Here is a 23,298-nt window from a genome sequence, read left to right as displayed (position 1 = left end):
ACGTTTTTAAACATCGTGTTAAATATATCGATTTCTAAAAAAAGAAATAAAAAATCTGAGGAGAGGGGAGGGGGCAGGCGTCCTCTTGGCCTTTCCTCTAACTATGGATCCACCCTTGTAGCATGGCTGTTTCAAAAGCGGTTTTGTCACTAGCGCTTAGCTTGAAAATCTAATTGAACAGAAATGTTGCACATATTTTTGTTTAACCTAAAGTTTTGAATCTTTTATATTTCAAAATATATTATTTCAATCTATTTTTTTTAATGTGCAGTTAAATAATCAAACAATATTAATAAAGAAATAAAAATTTTTTTAAACTGAAATAAACTTTGTTGTTTTAACAATCAAAATCAATATTTAACTAGTAAAATGAAATTTTTTGTAAATAAGCAAGAAAATGAGCTATATTCATTTGCATTTTGCTTGAAAACTACAAAAGCTTTTGACATAATTTTTTATGCATTGTGTTCAAATCCATCAACTACTTGTGTAGGATTACTTTAAAAAAATTATATGTTTAGTTGCTTGCATTTATAAGCGAATTTCAGTTTCAAGATATTCTTAACACTTTTTTATTATTTTACGTCTAATTTTTTTTAAACAGATAACTTGTTTATTCAAACACTCTATTCCACACTTTATTAAAAACAACACTGTATTATACACTTTATTCTCACTCTGTTCTCTATTCAAACATTCTATTCATAGAGAGTAAAGGAGGTAAATCGTAATTGTTTATGCTTAATTGTTTCTACTTAGTATATATTAAAGGAAAAACAAAATAAACATTAAGCAGAAATAACTTTCTTAATTCTAATAGCTAAAAGTCAATCGAAAAACAATAAAGTAAACCTGATTTGAAATTATTTTTCAGTTCAAAGGTTGGTACCACATGTAGTATTTTGTTGAAATTATCAGTTCAAAAAATTCTGGTTGTGTTGACAATGTGCATATTTATTGTTTGTTTAGAGCACATGATAGTGTCGAAAATATGATGTAGATTTGGTATCCAGTTTATTACCAACAGCTAAAAATTATGCAAGAACCTTGTTTCAAAATGGAAGATGGTCGTAATGTCAAGGTATTTTTAGGTGGTGGTTATCATTTTCTTGATGATAATATGGGTTACCAAGGATCCAGCGTCATATATCCATCATCAATTGACAAAACAATTTTATCACATTTGCAAAACCATGGTGGTCAGCCACACACTCGTGCAAATTGTCAGGTAGAAGTAAGAACTGTTAATGATTACATTAAAAACTATAATAAAAATCTTGCTGATGATCGCTGCAATATTAGTCTGAATGAAAATGGAAAGCATTACTACAGTGTAGTTGGGCCTATGATTTTTCCACTTAAAGAGTTGACACAAGTTGTACTTCCATTATTGCATATTTGGTTGGAGTTGTTTTGCTTATTTACAATCTTTTATTAGACAAATACAAACCTATTGATTATAAAGAAAACAAAATTCAGCTAGAAGATAAAAAGAATGTTGTAAACAATGAATGGAAAATTGCCTCTTATGAATTGAATGACATCTTCGTCAACATGAAAACAGTATTATGTTCATGAATAATGTCAAAAATAGGATTGAAATATGCATGAATAATAACCAGCAAAAAACCGTAATTTGCAAAATTAAGTCAAGCAATTAAGTCACAAATCTAAAAGTAAAAAAATAAGTAATTCAAAAGACTCAAAAAGTGCTTTTTAAAATACTGTTTCATAACATTCACGATTATAATGTAGAGTGGGTACACTGTTTTCATTGTGATAACTAGATACATGCAATGTGCGAAGATTTAACCCCAGATGAGGAACTTTTACTGACAAATAAGCTGTACATCTGTGTGACCTGTTCAAATATAAATGTGGCAAACTTGTTAGTTAAAAATTTCACAATTTCTGTCAGTAGAAGATATTCTTACCACAGAAAGTCAAACCTCAAATTAAGTGTGACAACATTGAGTCACAATGCAAGTGCTTTCAGGGAAGTTGCGAAAAATTATTAAATATGGCATTGGAAAATATGAAAGTTACCCAACAAGCATGCCATGGAAATGTAATGGTTGGTAACCATGCATTAATTATTTTAAAAAGGTATAGACTACTGACATCAGTTATTGAGGATAAGGTTTCTCAATTTAACAGATTTAATGAAATTTTTTATCTTTTTAGTTGAGGAATGAAGTATGTAATGGCACGAAGATTTTTAACATATGAAGAAATATGTGATTTGGAAAATATAACAAATGAATTTGGTCAGAAGTTCCCATTATATTTTCCAGAGCAAAATTTGACACGAAAGTGCCTTAAATTTATATTTAACATTATTACCTTTGTTAAGGGATATAAAACAGTGGGTATGCTCAGTGAGCAAGAGTCAGAAAGCAAACAGTAAGCAAGCAGTAAGTTTAGCATTGAGGTTGATGGCTTGTGCTCGTAACCATGCTGAACATATCCAACTTGTAGTTGAAAGAGAAGAGTTGCATTCATTTGTCAACAAAAAATTATTCAAACCTCCTTCATGATTGTGTAAAAAGTGCATTTTTGAGATGTGCAAAAGATGGGAATAATCATTGTCCTTCATGTGAATGTCATTTTTTATTAATTAGACTTTTTCTTAATATCTTAATATTTTTGTATTGATTTGTTTTTTTTTATGTTGTTGTTAGTTTTTTGCCTTATATTTTGCCAATAATAAAATTTTGTTTTGTAGCTTTTTTTTTTTTTTTGATCATTGAATTGTATCAAGTGAACAATTTGTAAGAAAATGTTTATAATTTTTTTTTTGATTAAATGTTGAACTAATTGAGAAAATATTCTGTTCAAAATTTAAAAGTATAAATTTTTGAATATACTTTTTCTAAAGCAATAGCTATAATTTGAGTAAAACGCTTTTTAATTACTCAATATAATATTTTTTCTGTTTTTCTTAAGTATTGTTTAGATTATACTTTTTACAGAATAAAAAAAAGTTATATAGTTCTTGAGATAATTGAGAAAATATTCTGTTCAAAATTTTATAAAATGGTTTTTAAAACATACTTTTTCCAAAGTAATTGGTATGATTCGAGTAAAAAGCCTTTTATTTACTTAATGTAATACTTTTCTCGTGTTCTTATGTATTATTTAAATAAAACTTTTTACAGAATAAAAAAAAGTTATATATTTCTTGAGATAATTAACTATTTAGTATACGCAGTGAAAATTATTTTAATTTCTGAGTATAAGTGACAGCTTAACAGCCCTGAGGGAGTGATAAAGATTGATAGAATTATGATTAATTTTTTTATTTATTTCCGTTTACAATTAAGTTTACATTAATACATGTTTTAATTTTTTCTGATTTTTCTACTGTTTATTTTGTTATTCTTTGAAATTTTAATTTAAATTTTTTTTATTTTAATTTTTGTTAATTTAGTTTTTGTTTTTTTTTTAATTTCATTTTTTTTATGTTTATGGATTATTTATTTTAATTTAAATTTGCTTTGTTTTTTAAAGCATCTTTTTTAAAAACGCTAATTATCAAAACTTGCAAAAGTGCTGTGGCCAAGTTCTCAAAAACAATTTTTTTTTGTTTGTTTTTTTATTCCCCTCCTCAAGGCCGAGAAGGCAACTACTGATGAAGAGGCTACTTAATAGTGGTTATAACCCTCTCTCAACTCTATAACTCCGAAACACGAACTTTGACGAACAAGGTCGCTATGCCGAGAATTAAGTTGATTATAGTTATTATATGCATTACATATCGATTATATGTTGCACGCCTCTTATGCGAAGGCTTGATATATATATATATATTTATATATATATATATATATTTATATATATATACACACACTCTATAGTAGATGGAATGGTCATTATGGCAAAAATAAAAAATATAGAGAAAAAAAATTAAAAATATGTTCAAAAAAGCCATAGCAAGTATGGTCATTAAATGTATGAGCCACCTCTTGTTGTAATTAAATCTTCTTCCATTCATAAAGTCTTCTATAAAAAGCTTATTGTTAAAAACTTATAACTCAACCAAAGTCTATATAGTCTATATCATCTTAAATTCATTTTTGCTGTTCTGAGAAAAAGGCATTTTAAGTTTTTAGTTCATCACTGCGTTTGATCTTCTTGATTAAACTAAATTGTTTTTAAAATACTTATAGAATATGTTATTATTTTTCATAATATAACAAATAAAAAATTTAAGTTTATGAGAGGCAACAATGCAAATGGGCTTAAGGTAATCTCAATACTATATAAAATATGACAAAGTTCTACAAATTAAATTGCTGCTGCAAAACAAGATCACCTTGGCTGTTCTGAGAAAAAGACATTTAAAGTTTTAAATTTAATCACCGTTTTTGATTTTTTTGATTAAATCAATGTGTTATCAGTTATTCACTATATGTATTAAGTATTTTAAACCAAAAAAGTTTTTTTTCAAAAAAATGGACTTAAATAGTTTTGTTTTGCAGCAACGATGTCTCTTGATTATTTTTTTTAGGATATTTGATTTTTACTCATAGTTGCAAAAGTTGAATCAATTTTAGTTACATACTTTGTGAGATGGCTTTTGTGCACCTAAGGAGTAATTTAAACCAAAAAAGTCAATTTTGCTCAAAAATGGACTTTAGATAGTTTTGCTTTACAGGGACAACATCTGCTACTTTTTGTTGTTTAATGATGAACTTCTAACACAGTTTTGCAAACTAGAGAAAGATTTAAAAAAAAAAAAGTTTTGCAACAACAAAAAACAGAAAAAAAACAGTGAACAAAAAATGAACTCGTCAAAGAATGTTCTAAGCATGCCACTTTTTTTTTTTTAAAACATTTTAAACAACAAATATTCACAAATGACATACAAATTATTTTTATTCCTGAAATCCCAGTAAATTTTCAGAGAAAAATCTCGGGATTTTAGACATTATCTGTCTTCATGGAATATATAAGCAATATGGTTCCACAATATAAACATACCATCATTCTACCCATATCTTTTTTTTTATCTCTATGTTTTAAGTTGGATAAATCACATTTGATTAAGACTATAGCAAGTTGTCTTATTATAATGTGGTTGGTCAGGTATAAATGAATCATTTAAAATGCATTTTTAACAACTTGCAATTTGCAGAAACTGCATCGCAAGTTTCAAGCAATAACTTTTATTTTACAAATTTATAAAAGTAAATAAAGATTTGTTATGCAATGGCACCAGTTGTGGTCAAGTCAGTTAAATTAGTTAAGTATATCATCATACACTGCAGCAGACTTAGAAACTAGAAAGTTATCATGGGATATCTTATTTTAAAGATAACTGTAAATTTTATGTTGTTTCTCTAAAAATAACTTCCTAATTGGTGAGATTATTTTTTTGCATTTAACATAATAGATACTAAATCATTGCTAAAACTTAGCGTCAAGAAAGATTTTGAAATAGAATTCTGTAACTTTTTTTCTTTTGTCCTCTCTTTTTTTTTAACCAAATCCTCTTTGGTAATATACTTTAGTGGTGCAATATTTGAAAACAGATATTTTCGCATCATCTTTTTTGCATCAATTACTTTAATTGCTATAGTATACATTGCAACCAAAAAAATAGATTCAAGCTTTTGAATTTTAGTTTAAGTAGCTTTGATATACTAGCTATTTTTAATGTATTTATTTATATATTTATAATGAATATTTTTAATGTATTTATTTATTTATTTATAATGAATTTATCAAGGTTTTTTTTCTTTTTGAAATAATTTTTTAGTACTTAATAAGTTTTTTTATTTAATAATGAAAATAGAAAGACCTTTTTTGCACAACATTTATTGTTGGTATTGTACTCTACCGTAGGAGAAGATAAGTGATATACCCTTAGTAAGGTATAATTTTTTACCTGAAAAAGTAGAAAATCATACCTTTTAGGCAGAAAATTGTATGATAAATCCTTACTTCTAATATAATTTAGGTAATAGTTAAGGTATAATTTTCTACCTTAAATAGTTATACCTAAGAGTTTATCACATATCCTACCCTAAGCCTTAGGTTAAGTTAGAAATTTCTAACTTTTTTTATAGAATGTGATCCAGGAATAAGTGTTTTCTTTAAAAATTAGAATCTAAAATTAGAACAATGTACCTAAATTTTCTTGTTTTCAGTAAAGATACCAGCATAATGTAAAGAGTGGTATATAAATTATTAATTAATAGATCTAAGTAAACTTTATATATTCCATAGAGTTTATTAAGCTCTATTAGCTAACATTTTAAATAAGTTTACTCTAAATATGATACCAAGCTTTTATTCCCATACAAATCTAGTTATACAGTTGATGAAATATTTGCATCTATAACATATTTTCATATAGCAAATTCAAACCACTACAAACTCTGTCACCTAACTACATTAATTAACTGCTGATGTCTTTATTTTATGCTATAATCATCATTTTTATTTGGAATATGAAATGTATATGTAATCCAAAATAATTTCTTGAAATTGAATAACCAAAACAAGCACAATTTTGATATATTTTTTAAATTTTTAATAATTACTTTTAAAATTTTAATAAGTCACTTTTAATATTTATCCAAGAATAAACTTATCTATAGCAAAACAAAATGTTTACAATTTGATGCACTCTAAAGTAGGCTGAGCACTAGTAAAGGGAGGAACTCAATATAAAAACAGCCCACATTTCTAGACAAGTTAAATATTATGACTATAATGGAAATTAAAAGATAATAAAAAAGTCCTGTAGTTAGGTGGATAATAATCAGACACTGTGAAGCATAGAACTTTGCAACCAAATTATGTAAATTGTGGATTAATGAAAAGTGTGAAATTATTTTAAACTAAGACATAAACTAAGACACCAGTTTATTAAGTAAAAAATGCTATGATATAAAATGCTATGATATAGGCAAATGTTGACATTGAAACAAGTACTTCCTTGATTCAATAGAGGTTATACTAAGATTAAACGCATTCCACTGTTTAATTTTTTTCTTTTAATGATTTTTTTCTTAAGGGCAAAGGGCTACTTTATTTAAGGGAGTTATTATTTTTTTTTTTTAACCTTTTTGTTTATTATTAATTTGCTTGTTTTAATTGCAATAAAAATTTATTTCAGGTTATTCAAGAAGAATAGTTGTTCAGTGTGTTGTTCCAAAAAGTGGTGTAAGTGGTCACCTGCCTTTGGTTATTGAGTCTATAACACACATATCAGTAGGCAGTGTTGCTGTTCGTGCAAAGGATCAAAGAGGATTGGATAGTTATCAGGAGAGAGATTTACAAACGTATTAGTTTATTTTGTTTTTACTTGTTAACTATAAAATTAGGCATAATTTTAAAATGCAGGAACTTTCTTGTTATTGTGTTATCTTTGAAAGATAATGTTAGATTAGCTTGAAGTTCATAATAGTATTATATATTAGTATCACTATTGTTGTAATAAACTTATATATTAAGTTTTAGTAAAAAATATATAACCATAAATGTAATTTGATATTTGAAGCATTAAAAAATGTTTTGGGTTTTTTTTTTTTTTTTTGTGGACTTCGGTTAGCACTGTTCTATTACATCGAGGGTATACTGCCAGAATGCACTAAGTCATTTTTTGTTGGTTTTGAGTTAAATCAACATAAACACTCATTATTATATGCTTTATCAATATTTATAATTGTTAATTTAGAATTCGTGATCGTTTTTCCAATTCTGTGATGAGAAGGAGAGAATATTTAGATCAACAAATCCAAGAAATGCTAAACATTCCTAGTAAACAAATTTTTAAATATCAAAGTTAATTTAAAATCTTAAATCATCCATTATATGTTGTTTATTTTTTCAGTCAATAATATCGGTTATTATTTTATATACCCTCTTTTTTCAGTTATGTTTTTATTTTATAGATAAAACAAAAGAAGATAAAGAAAAAGAAGGTTTGTTAATTGACCAATGGGTAACTTTAACAGAAGAGAGAAATGCAATTCTTTGTCCAAGTCCTGGCAGTGGTGTTCCTGGTGCTACAATAGATTGGTTAATTTGATTATTTATCATTTTTATTAAGTAGATAGGTAATATTTAGTAGTAGGATCATTATACAAGGTAGTAAAAAAGTAGGATCATTATACAAGGTAGTAGAAAAGTAGGATCATTATACAAGGGGTAATTTTCATTCTCCTTTATCATTTGCATAACTTTATTTAATATAAAAATGTTTCTCAATGGACTAAAACATATTTTTTGATTTTTTTTAATAAATTTTATTATAATAATTATTTTTGATAACTTACCTCTTGTAATTTGAACTTGCATGTCATTTAAATTTCCACCACATATGACCACACATGCAGTATAAATTGCTTTTAATAACTTAACACTTGAAGTTTAAACTTGCTACTTTTTATCACATACTGCCACACAATCAGTATAAAAATAACTAATACAAGAATGTAATCAATAATGACAAAGGAGAAATAATTTTCAAACAAAGCAAATTTAAACAGTTGTCCAGACAAAAAAAATGACTTATAAAGAAAAGCATTGTTCCATGTAAAAAAATGACTTATAAAGAAAAGCATTGTTCTATGTATTTAATGAAAAATGTAAAATAGACAAAACACAAAGAAAAATAAAATAAAAACATGAAAAAACTATAACTACTGATAAACAAAAATAAAAATAAAAAATATTATTTACTAAACCAAAGCATATAAAATAAAAAATCTGTGAAATAAAAAATAACTTGAAACAATATAGGGCGTGAAAAAATGAAAAACATTAATGCTTATGCATAAATATAGTTGGTAAGTAGTAAACTCCTTAAAGTTATGTCTATTGTTGTCGTTTTCAAGATCCAAGAAGTCCTATGGTTTTATCACAGATTACTACAGAATAGGTTATACTCATGTAATTTTTTGTTATCTTTCTTTTTGGCATTGCATTTATGGCCAGAGCATCAAAGTTTTTTATTCACTTTTTTTTAGTCTCTGACTAATTTTAAACTGAATAAACACACATTGAATTTGTGCATATAAAACTTAACTTAAATTTACATATTTAACATTTTAGGTCTCCATTACCTGGTATGGAAACTCATATTCCAATAATATTTTTGGATTTAGATGGTACTTAGTTTTTACTTTTTTAAACATTTTTTAGTATTCTTGATTATTGAATTGGTTATTTCCAGAAAATCAAAATTGTCAGATTTTTTTTGTTTAGAAATTTTTTTTTATTAATCAACTCTTTTAAACTGCTAGGGTTTATTATACATTTTAAGGTTTACTAGACTTAATTAACTAGGCATTAGAAATATTACTTATGAATAAATGCTATGACTTCAATGCTTCATTACCTTTTTTAATGATTATAATGTAGATAATGCTTTAAGTGGATGTTCTGACATTGAGTCTGATCCTGCTGGTCATCAGTCATTTTTGTCATTTGAGCAATCAGATAGTATTATTGAGTTACCCATATTGAAGTATGACCAAAAGAGAGTTACAGCTACTGCATCCTGGGATTCTTCTGTCCATGACTCAGTGTATTTGAACAGAGTAACTCAGAATACAGAAAGGGTCTATGTTATCCTTAAAGTAGGTTTAAAGTTGTGTGACAATAATCAGCTATCTTTGTTTTTTGAATATTAGTTCTGCTAGTCTAAATAATTAATCTTTTTGCATGTTGTAATTTACATTATTTTTTGTCTTTTTTTAAAATGTAAATATATATACTAAATGTATGTTGTTGATTTGTTAAAGCATGGTAATATACTAAAAGCTATTTATTTATAATTTTTTTAAATTTATCAAAGGTTACTTTGCGTCTTAGCAGCCCAGCATTAGTAAATGTTGTTTTGAGAAAAAGACTTTGTGTTCGCATGTATAAACGACCTAGTTTAAAAGATAGTTTAAAAAAGAAATTTTGGAAGCAATCGGTATTTTATTGTTGTTGTTTTTTTATTTTGTTTTGTTTGTATATTGTACCTTGTTTTAAAAACTCTCATTTATTGTAATATTTAACAACGGCATTTGTCTAAAATAGTAATTTAGTTGACACAACTAAACTTAGTTAATTATGATAATTTTCAAATTATAGTTACTTTGTGTTTAATATTACTGAAATAACTTATTTTTTTGTTTTTGTTTTTTGTTTTTTTGTTTTATTCTGATTCACTTCCAACAAGGCTGCAAGCAACCACTATTAAGTTGGGAGTTACTAGAAAAAAAAGAATAGAGTTATAGAGCAAGGAAAGGGTTGACAGAAGACCTGAAAAGTTGTAAGTTGTATGAGTTAGGAAAACATGAAAATGGGAGAGAGTTCCAAAGTGTTGAAGTGCAGAGGAAAAAAACTAGTTAAATAAAAGTTTTTAGAGCATGCAGACCCAGGTACAGTAAATGAATGAAAATTTGCTGAATGACGAGTCAAGCGAGATTGAGTTTTAGATGATGGAGCTAGAGATAATAGCTCATTTGAGCAGTGACCATGATCACTGCTCAAATGAGCTATTATCTCTAGCTCCATCAACTGATGAGTATTTGTAGAAAAGAGAAAGAGATGCAACTTTATGACAATGGGAGAGTTTAGCTGATAGAGTGGGTCTAACTAAGTTTACAATGCGTTTTTAGACCTTGTCTAGAAGAGAAAGAGCATTGTTATAAGAACCAGCCAAGAACATGACAATAGTATTCCATACAGGGACAAAAAAGAGATTTGTAGAGATAGAGAATGAAATCAGGAGGAAGAAAATGGCGAGTACAATAAAGAGAAGCAACCTTAGCTGATGCTAATTTAGCAATCAATTGTATACATGGTTTCAATGAAATGGTCATTATTAAACGATAATCCAAGAAAATGTACAGACGAGGGCTTAGTGAGAAGGTTGCCATTCATTAAAATAGGAATGTCAACAGTTTTGTGATAGTGTTTACAGTAAATAACCGAGTTTTATTGGAGTTGAGATTTACTGCAAGCCCCAATCTGTTATAGAAGTGAGATTAAATTTAAGATCCACTGCCTTCTAAGCGATTAAAATTATTCTGATTGATTATTAAGCAGTTGAAGTTATTAGTAAAAAGAGTAAAAATGTAATAAAGATACTTTGATAAGATACTATTTTCAGAATATTTTTCGAATTAAAATATGAATATATCTTGAAAAAATTGAAAGAAAATTAAAGCAAGAAAGAGAGCTACATAAATATTAAAAATATTTAATAGATGCATCTTTTTAAATCTCAATGACCAAAGAGATTTATACTTCAAGAAGTATGATCTCCTTGATCAATTAAAATGACATTCAAAGCCAAAATTAAATCAACTTATATACCTTTGTGCCATATAAAATAATATAAAAATTGCTTAAAGGTAAGATTGTAGATATATTGTCGTTGTCATTTTTTATTTAGAAATAAGGCATTAAAACCATAGAAATTTAAACCATTGAAATAAAAAACACAAGTTTTTTTTAAAGCAAAAGAGAAATATTTTTATTGAAAGCAATACAAAAGTTGTTGCTATAACATTATTAAACATGTTTGGGAATATTGAGATACAAAGATGCTGTTCTTAAGTTAGAGACAGACCAGGAAAAAAGAAAAACCCAATTATTTATAATAACATAAATTATGCTAAAATTAACTGGAGAACTTCAGAAAACATTACAACTCCTTTACCCCCATAGGAAATAGTTTTATATCTTACTGAATTTGCTTGTAGTATAAATCTTTTTTGTTAATTCTAATAAATCTTTAAGTAATAATATACTGTGGTGACCATAAATGCTCTGCCTATTTATGGTCACCACAGCGAATCATAAAATTGATAGTTTAGTTTTTCTTATGCTTTGTTTTGATTTCTTAAATCATGTTGATAATGCTCTATTAAATATTTAAATGCTGTACTGTATAAATGATGTACTATATAAACATTATTATGAGTTACTTGACATTAGTAATTATTTACTTGTGCAAAAAATTACTTGTTTTTTTCAAGTTTTAATTCAAAGTAAGTAATAGTTTTGTAGAGATATCATTTTTTGTAGCATAGCTTTTATTACAAGAACCTATTTATCAATTTTGGAATTGTATATAAATTTATGTTTATATACTTTTTATTTATATATATTTTACTTTATTTATATATTTTTGTCTGATTGAAAGTCTCTTATAATTTATTTAGAATATACCCAACAGATGCGGTGTAACCTTTGAATTAATTTCTCACATACCTCGAGTAAGTTTTTTTTTATCTCTTATTTAGTTTTCTAGTCTTTACTCTTACATATAACTATACTTTATTTTTTGGTTTGCTAGACTTTTCTTTAACATATAAGAAAGTATATACAAGGTCTTGTTTTTTTGAAGTTTGTAAACACTTAATAAAAAGTTGTGGATTTAACAAATACCTTTTATCAACTTTTTTTGAATTTTTTTTTTGAATACTCATTTTCAAGTTTTTTGAATTTTGTTTCAAATATGTTAAATAATAACTTCTATTCGTCATTAAAAAAAAGAAAAAAAGATTCTCAATGAGATTAAGATCAGATAATTGTGACAGCCATTCAAAAGTAGATATTCCAGCATTTTGCATATATCTTTTTTTATCTTTCATACTTTTTATGTATACTTGTCAAATATGTTCAAAACCTGCATTACTTATAATCATCTTTAAAACTAGAATATAAGAATGAATGATCACTGTCAAGTTGTTTTAGTCAATTTTTGCAAATACATTTGAATAGATGCATACTATCAAATTGAAAGTTTTCTTGTAGAATTATAAGGATGTTGAATGGTTTTAAGTCACCACCACATAAAACACTAAACATGTTTCTAATAATGTGACTATTGTCTGAAATCAAAAAATAATTTTAATTCATTTTTATAGTTATGTCTTTTAGACAGACAGCAGTCATTTTTTTACTGGAACCATTCCAGTAACAAAAAGAACCATCTTTGTATAATGATAATAAAGAATAAAGCATAAATATTTGCACTGTAATTCCTTCTTTTAGGTTTGTTTTTTGATGTATCGGTCAAAAAGCCTTCTTTTTTAAGTCCTTTTTCCAATTACATAAATTTCATCCAGAAGAAATAACAATTTGATGACGATCTTTTAACTCCAATACACAGATTATCCAAATCACATTGAATTGTTAAAATGTAATCTAAAATGTTCATGACATTTTGTTACCAGGAAAAATTGTGTTAACATAACATGTATAGATAATTGAGTCCAATAAGAAAATTTACGTTTATTGTTAAGTACTTTTAAATAGTTTTTAGTTTTTAAAATAAATAAAAGTTTATAAAATCTAATTTTTTCTCAGATTTTTTTTCCACCAGATTGCTGTCTATCTTTAAATTGTTGTCTTCAAATTACCAGCAAAAAACCCAACAAGTTATTGTAAACTTTTAAAGACAGCAAGATTGTTGATCTATATCATCAATCATACAAACATAAATACAAAGTTTGGTTTATGCAAAGACAAAGATTTATTATTCATATAGCTATTAATTTTGATGGAAAACTGATCAGAGTTGTCAATTTTGTCCACTTGTCAGCCATTTCTCAAATCTTTCCCATTTATTAAACTCTGCCCAATCAAAATCTGGGTTTTTAAGTTTGAAGGGCATTTTACTTGATAAATAAAAAAGAAATGTTAGGAAATAATGATGGGTAAACATCTTGTGTTAATTTTGGCCTTTTTCTCTCAACACTTATTACAGAACAATCAAAAGGAATTTGACAAATCTATTTGAACAAAGTATAATGGTACTTATGTTGATCCATGATTCCATCAACTCTTACAGGTTTACCACTCCATGAGTAGTTAATGCACCCTAAACCATGATTTTTTTTGTCATCTTTCACTGTTGCATGTGTACCCTCTGGATTATATGGTTAACCTTTTTTTTCTATACTGTAGAACTAAAGGTGACTCTTCTGTTCTATGACACATTTCCATTGATTTAAAATCTAGTTTGAGTGATCTCTGCACTGGACTGAACACAATTCTTTGAACTATAGATTCACACCATTATACAAAGACTAAACTGCATTTGAAATATTATACAAAGACCAAACTGCATTTGAATTATTCTACATTTATCAAAGTCTGAAAAATGTTTTTTCTGAATTGATAAAAATGAGTTTTAATTGATATGCAAATGACATAGTTATAACTAAATCCTAAAATACTAATACTATTATGAAAATGAGTCTCATACCTAATTAATAATTGAATTTTGGTAGAAGCAGAATCGAATCTATCATTTTTGCCATTTAAGTATATTTTCTTATCATATATAAAATTGCTAAAAAATTTAATTTTAATAAAATAATATAAAATTTTTTTAATAACGAAAATATGAAAAAATGATGAAGTTAAAAACAAATTTACATTACAAAAAATGCTGCCTTTTTTCTCAATTTATTTTTATTTATTAAAATAGTGTTAAGTATCTATACGGTGGGGTGAAATATAGGGTGGGGTGAAAATTACTTCTTTTGAAAATTGGTTCTATAACACAAAATAACACTAGATTTAAAAAATATTTAAATAAAAAAGTCATTTAAGGGATTCCAACTGACCCTTGAATTATCAGTTCCTTACTATCCGAAAAATCTTTCTTCGAAAGTATATCAACCTGGTTCTCAAAAAAAGTAAAGTTTTATAAAAGCTTAAAAAATACTCATTATATTTATAATTATATTTTATAAAACTATAAAAGTTTTTTATATTGTTTAAAAACTTTTTTGAAAATATTAAAAAGCAATTTTTATGCATTAAAATCTAAAATAATAATATTTATAAAAACTTTGTTATATAAAATTCCAGTTAACTAATACGAAGTTACTAATAGCTCAATGAAAGTCAAAGCGTTACATGATCAATGAAAGCATATATAAAGTGTTACATAATCTGTAGTTTGTCTTGTAAATATAAAATATTTTTTGAATATCTTATACAAATATGAGGTATGCAGTTTTTTACCAGGGCAATCATCACACTGTCCAAGCATACGTTCTTTGTTTTCTAATAAGCGAATCTTTATTCATTTCACCAGTGTTTAAGCTTCTACTGACGTTTTGGTAACAAGAACGAACACAAATCAAATGTATACCACTTGCATCAATAAAAAGATTTTGTAAACATCTGAAAAAACATAAATAAAAACCAAACTACTTTTGTGTAACTTAAAAGAACAGGTCATACAAAGAAAACAATCTAGAAGTTCAAATAATGTAATGTGTCTATTTAAAATTATAGAGCATATTTAAATCCAATAGATAATAACTTATCTTTTGTTCAACAGATAATTACGTAACTTAAATCCAACAGATAATAATGTATCTTTTATCTAACAGATAATAACGTATCTTTAATCTAACAGATAATAACGTATTTTTAATCTAACAGAGAATAAGCTTTTTTAATGTAATAGAAAATTGCAACCAATAACATTTCCTAAAGTATTTACAGTAATACTTTTAACTCTCCACCCAACTTGTTAAGCTTAATTTATAATTAATAATCTTATCAAAAACTTTTTTTTTTTTATTAATACAGTTTATACTTGCGCTTTGTACAAAATGCCAAATATTTTTGCAATTTCATAAGACTATCTATCCCCTACAAACAGACTTTTTTTAACTAAATCAATGTTGTTGCTTATGCTATTCACAGCAATAATAGACATCTTGTTTAAAATATTAGTAATGTTTCAAATGTTTGAAATTGAGTTGTTTTTTTTTTAAAAGCAATCAGGAGAGCAGACTGAGGAACGTGAATGTTTAGCGCAAAAAGCAGCTGAGGCAATTCACGCGGTAGGTAGTGATGGAGAAGAAATGATTGATGGAGATGCCATTCAAAAGTACAATAAAGGGATTTCTCATGTTGAGAATATTCTTAATATACATAAATTACGACAGGAGGTTTTGGTTAAAGAAAAACTGGCTGCTGTGGGAAGGTCCAGTAAATCACTGACGGCTAGAAACAACATGAGAAAGTTTGCAAGCACTCCAAATTTATTTAATTCGGTATATAAATATATATAAAATTGCAACAGTAATAAACACGATAAAGTTTTTAATACTTTTTTTATTTTTTTTATTTTAGCCTAGTATGTCTAACTTATGGCGTTCTAATCAGTTTGGTGTAAGTTTCAATTTTAGTTTATTGTATTTTTTTTTTCTTATTATATGCAGTAAAACATTCTTTATAATTTTGATTTTTATAATTTAAATTATTAGTCAAACAGTGACTTAAATAGCAGTGAATTAGTCCCTCCACCTTCCAATATAGAAGTTAATGTTTCTCAATATGAAGTAAGTTGTTTTTTATTGTATAATGTAACCAATGAGATTGATCTAAAGTTTAATCTCATTGGTTTACACTTTTTTATATTTTCCTTTTAACAGAACACCCGGTCACCATTACGTGCAAGCTATGGTGGTGAATTTATGCGTCAAAAACGAAATCCTCGGGCGCATAAAAACAATGAATCGCGGCATAGCTTCCACATGTTTGATCCTACCCGATCAGCATCACCGCTATCAATTGAAAAAGATATTGAAATTGAGATCGGTAAAGAACCAGTCGAGTCATCGCCTCTTTTAAGGCGTTTAGGGACCACACCTAGAGACAACCTGCACACATTAATTGAAGATGATGGCTCTGTTTCCCCTACCACACCTAAAGGTAGCTTTCTTATTACAAAAAACTTTGAAAATAGGCCTATAACTGAATACAGAGATATATCCGAATCTTCTACGCGGTCTTTCTCTGAATTTCAAAATGTTAATGAAGAACAGTTAAATCTTGATCAAGAACGTCTGAAAAGGAATGAGATGATGCGATTAATAAAAGATTTACCGTTACTTGAACAGGGGGTTGGTGATGAGAAGCCAAATAACACGGAAGGAAAATTTTCTCCTTCCTTCGAAAACCCATCTAATGTAGTTTCTGGTACTCTCAAAGTCGGCGATTTAGTTCGCATTAGCGATAATTTAGAAGGTTTTGTTCGTTTCTACGGAAGAACGCAATTTGCTGATGGTGTCTGGGTTGGATTAGCGCTTAGTGTTCCTGATGGTAAGAAGATTTTAAATATTTACGAAAGTAAAAAATTTTTAGTTACTGGATATATATATATATATAATATATATATATATATATATATATATATATATATATATATATATATATATATATATATATATATATATATATTATAACTTATATACACTTTTTTGAAGTGAATAAGTTAAAAAATATGTATAATTTTTTTTTCATTAGTTTTTACCTGAAATCTTTGTTATGTAGGTAAAAACGATGGTTCAGTTAATGGTGTAAGTTACTTCAAATGCGAACCTTTGCACGGATTGTTTATACGTGCTGAAAAGTTGACAAAGAGCAGCTAAATTTATAATATAGGACACATATGACCTTTACTATAAAGATAAGTTGCTATGAATAAACCGTATTTGAAAATTTCAAAGTTTTAAAGTTGCATTTGGGAAAAATTATCAAAAATTATCATGGTTGAAGAATAAGTTTTCTAAAAAGAATGAAGAAAATTTCCTGAATTAGTTGCTAAGGTTTAAATGCTAAAGGTTATCTTCATAGAGAATTTTCCAAAGTATTTGTATGCAATAGTTATATCTCGCTTGACAATTATTTTTTCAAAAAATTTTAACTGAAAATTAGAATAATTCCAAACATTTAGATTTTTTATTTCTGTTGTTTTTATTAAAGTTATTTATTTTTTCTACTTATTTTTTTTTTTTTATTCTTATAAAAAGTTGTTTAAAATAATAAAAGTTCACTAAAATATTTTTTTGAAATTACTTTTTTGGTCATATTAATTTTATCTAAAAATAAAACTAATGTTGACCAAGATTCTAATTTCATTAACAAAAGATATCAATGTGTGTGTATATATATATATACACACACTATATATATCGTAGTGCTTAAATTATTAATTTTTTTTTACAGTCCAATCTGACTTAATAATTATATGACAAAATAATGTATTTTTTAAAATTAAATTAATTTCACCTTTGTACAAAAAATGTAAGTTATAGGTAATTCATAGAAAGTATTATGCATGTTGTTTTTATATTTTTTATTTGTTACTTAACAACTTATACTAGTATGTGTATATATATATATATATATATATATATATATATATATATATATATATATATATATATATATATATATATATATATATACACACACACATTTATACACATATATATGTATACATTCACATATGCATACCCACAGACATACATGCATACAAATGCATGCATACATACAATGTACTTTTCAAAAACAGTGACTACACTACAGTTGCTAAAACAAGTAATTTAGTTTTTTCATTTGTTTCAACATTTTGTTTTTACGGTGGTTGATATTATTTTACTATCAAGCAAGTGTAATTATTTTAAATCAAATTTGAACATAATGTTAGATCAGTATTTTATTCAATGTGTAAAAAGGCTGAAATATACGATAAGTTTAAATTGAATTTACACACCTGTCTCCTTAGAATTTCTTTTTAGTTTAGGCCCGTGTTTCCATTAGCTTAAAAAATTTGGGATCAATTTGATAATTATTTAGTTGGTTTTTATTTTGTCCGATTAAGCTGAAAATTTAACAGAAATCTGTTTGCACTATTAAAGATAAAATCTTTTAATTCAATATTTGTTTTAAAATAAGTTATAACCAAACTTGTGAATATCTGTCTGTGCTAAAGTTTTAAGAAATGTTATATAAAAGCTATTAAAATATATATATATAATTTTTAATTTACAAACTAAAATTAATTTTTTAGGGCTATATACAATGTGTGCAAACCTAACCAAGAGTTAGGATAACTTTACACATGGTCATAAAAACTTAATGACGATAATCTATACTAGCGATTCCCAACTTTTCCAATACCTTTCATATTATTTGCAAAGTTGTGGCGAGCCCAACAATAAAATTGATCCTAAATCGCTACAATTTTTTTTTTCAATCACTGAATTTTTGCAGCTATTATATTTTTTAAATTCATCTTTTTATTATATTTTTACATCTTTTTATTTATATTTTATATATGTAAACACATGTATGTATGTGTGTATACATAAAAAAAAAATGTAATTTATCCTAATACGCTGATAAATGATAAACATAATCAAAAGAATGGTAGTATAATCAAAATATTTCGTTGTTTAAGTATTGATAAAGCCTAGGGCCGACAACACCGGGGGGTGGCAGAGGCAATCTTCCCCCCCCCCCTCACTTTTATTCTAAACGACCTTTTTTTTAAAAAAAAAATTCTAGATAGGACTTTTTTTAGAAATTGACAATTGTGCCCCCATTTCGAAACCCGTGTCGTCAGCCATGATGCCTGTAGGAGCATGCAAGACGTAAAATAATTTAAAATTTGAATTGTAACTAATAATGTTCTAAAAAATAACTAAAATATTTATTAAATAAGTAAAATTTATTTATGTTGAACTATGTTATCTGCTGGTATACTTGTTCGAAATTAAAGTATTGTTTCGAAAGTAAACTATTTTTATGTTGTTCACATTGAAGATGCCGAAAGAAAGTGATATTTGAAAATTCTTTGAAAAGTCTAGTAAATTTGAAGCTAAGTGTAAAATTTGCTTTAAAACTTACAAAATAAACTTTGATAGTACTTCGACAATAACCAGCCACGTCTAAACTAAACATGAAGCATCTTGGAAATGACATCTTTTGAAAACTACCGCGACACTAATGATGAGTTTGAAAGGCCATACCCCTCAGATGATCAATGAAAGACATTAGAATAAAGTATTCCGTTTCTTGAAAAAATTTACAATGTTTCAGTAATCTTATCAGCTGATAAAAGACCAACAATCCAAGATGTGATAACGAAATTATATTCCTTGCACCATGAGCTTCTTTCCATCGACATCAAAAACACAAGCCAAAAAGAATATTTATAATAATGCTAATTTGTGAACTGCGGGATAAGATGTAAATAATGGTGCTGAGCAGTTGTTTAACTGTTTTGCAAGTTTTTTAGACCCACGTTACAAAGGCCTGCATTTGAGTGAATATAAAAAATGTGGTGAAATAAAAGAAGCAATATGGACTTAGGAAAAAGAAAAATCACGAAAAAGCTTCAATGAGTAGTAGCAAAACAGAAAATAAAAGTGATGAAAATGTTAAAGATAATCACCACGAACTGCTTCGAAAAAGACTGAAACAATATATTTCAGCACGCAGTGCTTCAACAATGACTAAATTGAGTTTAGAAATTAATCATTATTTAACGACAAATATTTTAGAATATTTATAACGTAGAAGAACTACGTTAGCGGCTTAAAATGTTGAAAAAATTGTTTCTTTATGAGAAAACATTAAAAAAATGAAAATTAATTTTTAATTTTCTTCGGTATATTTTTAACTCTGTAATTCCAAATTTTTTTAAGTAAATGAAAAAATTTTTTTTTTTTTTAACCGAACCTCCAAAACTTTGTTTTTTTTAACCGAACCGATCAAAACAAAATTTAAACCGAGCCGAAAAAAAACGAATCATTGGCTTTATGTTTAAAACCGAATAAAAAAAAACGAAAAAAGTCTTTACCACGTGGCCTTATTAAAAATATATATAAAATATATATATATATATATATATATATATATATATATATATATATATATATATATATATATATATATATATATATATATATACCATTTCTAGAAAGTATTTTCTTGTTTCACACCAATTTCATGTTTTTACCACTGGCTTCACATAAACACCAATTTCCTTGACGACTGTAGTTTGTCCAGGAAAAAGTTCACCCTTAGAGGTAAATACAAATTCATTTTCCTATCTTTGCACAGATGTCTAATTTTTAGAGTTTGATTTATTTTTCATTCGCTCTTTGTTTTCGATATTTATAATTTTGAGCTAGAACTGTGATCATGAATTGAGATTTGAACATATCACTTTTAATTTAGTCTTTAATCAATCAGTGACGCATCCAAGAATTTTTGGTGGTGGTGGTTAGGTGGGGGGGGGGGGGGGAGATTTGAAAAATTTTTGTATTTTGTACCCACATTTGCGTCTCCTGAAAAAAATGATCTTCTAAGACTTTCATTTTCGGGCTTTTAGATTCTGGGGAGGGGGGGGAGAAATTATACCCCATTTCCCCTCCCTCCTCCTTCCCTCTCTTTTTTTTAACGTCACTGTCATCATGGTTCGAGATTTTTTGAACCTCTTTTTGAATCGAGCATTGACTACAGTGACGTTAAAAATAAAAACGTTGTAAAAATGTTAAAGATTTTATTTTTTAAATCGTTTTATCTCAAAACTTAATAAAATAAATAAAAAAAACTTTTTAAAAATAGCTTTCTATTCAATCGACTAAAAAGTAGAAAATAACTTTTTTCTGTTTCTGGTACTCGTGGAAATCATGTACTTAGTAATAATCACTTTTGTACAGCCAATACTGGAAGACATTGAAGGCAATTCATGTACGTATGTAAACAAACAAACTCATCGAAGTAAAGGAATAGAAAGTTTGGCGCCTTTAGCTTTCTGTACATTTAAAACGAATTTGATTTTGAAAGCATCTGACTTAAATGGCGCCAAACTTTCTATTCTTTTACTTCGATGAGTTTGTTTGTTTACATACGTACATGAATTGCCTTCAATGTCTTCCAGTATTGGCTTTACAAAAGTGATTATTGTAGTGTAAGTCTAAGTACATGATTATTGTAGTGTAAGTCTAAGTACATGATTTCCACGAGTACCAGAAACAGAAAAAAGTTATTTTCTACTTTTTAGTCGATTGAATAGAAAGCTATTTTTAAAAAGTTTTTTTTATTTATTTTATTTTCTACTTTTTAGTCTTGATAAAATTGAATTATTACACTTATTGATTATGATTAATATTCAATAAAAATTTATTTTGAATTTCTGAAGACCGTTACGCTAACTTGCCATTACAAATTTATCGCTCTCTTAAAAAACAAATTAATTCATTTTACTAAATCTAAAAGACTTATTGAATGAAATGTAACGAATATAGCTATTGTTAGTCGGCAAAAGATTATTTGTAAAATTTCAGGGCTGTACGATCAAAAGAATTGCTTCAAAAAGCGCTGGGAAGTTTTGGCCTCAACAAAAAAAAAAAAAAAAAATCAAAAAATCAAAAAATGCGGACTCGTTAGTGAGTGAATAGAAAGCTATAAAAAATATGGAGATAAAAGAAGTTAATTTAACGTCACGTAATATCTTCGTAAAATGAGTTAATTAATTTAGGCCCAACTTTAGTTACTGTATTAAAATAAAAAACAAGATTAAAAGACGAAGCTATAAACTTTGTATTAAAAAAAGTTAGTTCCAGTCGAAAATTTATAGATGGTTTTAGTAAAACAACGTTGTTTTTTTTTAATTCTTTTATTTTAGCAAATTGTTCAATTATTCGATTAATTAAAGAATAGTTACACGAAAACCACGAAAACCACGAAAACCACGAAAAGCCTTTTACCCTTGTACAATAAAAAAATAAATAAAATAAAAATAGAATTAGTAAACGCATTTTTTTTTTTAAAGATATTTGCTAAACAATTAATTTTGTAGTCTTATTAGTATAAAGAACTGAAAACACTCGACAGTTTTCGTAAGAAAACGGTTTTATCATTTAAAAAGTACTTAACGTACAATAATATAATCTGTTTTCATAAAACATTTTATCATTAAAATATCTAAAAATGCTTAAATTTTATCAATAAAATATCTTAAAATGCTTAAATTTTATCATTAAAATATCTTAAAATGCTTTTATCATTAAAATATCTTAAAACTGATGAAAATGAAAATTTTCAAAATGCGTTACGCACTTTCCAAAATGAAAACTACACACTATGTAATATACATACAATATGTTTGTATGCATATTGCATTGTATGTATATTACGCACTTTACAAAATGAAAGTATCTATGCACTACGTAATATACATACAATACAAATGTATTGTATGAATATTACATACAATACATAAAAAGTACCTTTCTGCAGAATCAGATATATGGCCTCTATATGACAATTAGCCAAACGAGGATAAACCACAAATACCTTTAAAAAGTATCCAACAAGAATTTTGAATTGTGGTTTTTGTATCAGATATTTTTTCATCCGCCTCGGATGTCGCATCCACTTTTTCTTATGCTGTATGTGTTTGTTAATAGAGCACTCACTTTGGTGATCTAAGCAGACAGCAGGATGAAAGAA

The 23,298-nt window shown here is 26.7% G+C and overlaps 1 protein-coding gene across 4 annotated transcripts in view; it reads left to right on the top strand.

Annotated features, from left to right (window-relative positions):
- Positions 1-18,106, top strand: part of LOC100207602 (kinesin-like protein KIF13A) — an 83,802-nt gene extending 65,696 nt beyond the window's left edge. For all 4 annotated transcript variants that reach the window (XM_065795696.1, XM_065795694.1, XM_065795695.1 and 1 more), the window contains 12 exons: positions 7,127-7,292; positions 7,688-7,770; positions 7,905-8,031; positions 9,067-9,122; positions 9,376-9,593; positions 9,812-9,934; positions 12,177-12,230; positions 15,762-16,040; positions 16,120-16,158; positions 16,254-16,328; positions 16,422-17,091; positions 17,323-18,106. In XM_065795696.1, the coding sequence (XP_065651768.1) occupies positions 7,127-7,292; positions 7,688-7,770; positions 7,905-8,031; positions 9,067-9,122; positions 9,376-9,593; positions 9,812-9,934; positions 12,177-12,230; positions 15,762-16,040; positions 16,120-16,158; positions 16,254-16,328; positions 16,422-17,091; positions 17,323-17,420 (1,988 nt within the window). In that variant the 3' untranslated portion in view covers positions 17,421-18,106. The remainder of the gene's footprint in view (positions 1-7,126; positions 7,293-7,687; positions 7,771-7,904; positions 8,032-9,066; positions 9,123-9,375; positions 9,594-9,811; positions 9,935-12,176; positions 12,231-15,761; positions 16,041-16,119; positions 16,159-16,253; positions 16,329-16,421; positions 17,092-17,322) is intronic.
- Positions 18,107-23,298: the final 5,192 nt, after the last annotated feature.

This window comes from Hydra vulgaris, chromosome 04 (genome assembly GCF_038396675.1).
Source record: "Hydra vulgaris chromosome 04, alternate assembly HydraT2T_AEP".
In the NCBI taxonomy this organism is placed as follows: domain Eukaryota; kingdom Metazoa; phylum Cnidaria; class Hydrozoa; order Anthoathecata; family Hydridae; genus Hydra; species Hydra vulgaris.
The sequence above is the reverse complement of the archived record's forward strand: the minus strand, read 5'-3'. Positions and strand labels throughout refer to the sequence as shown.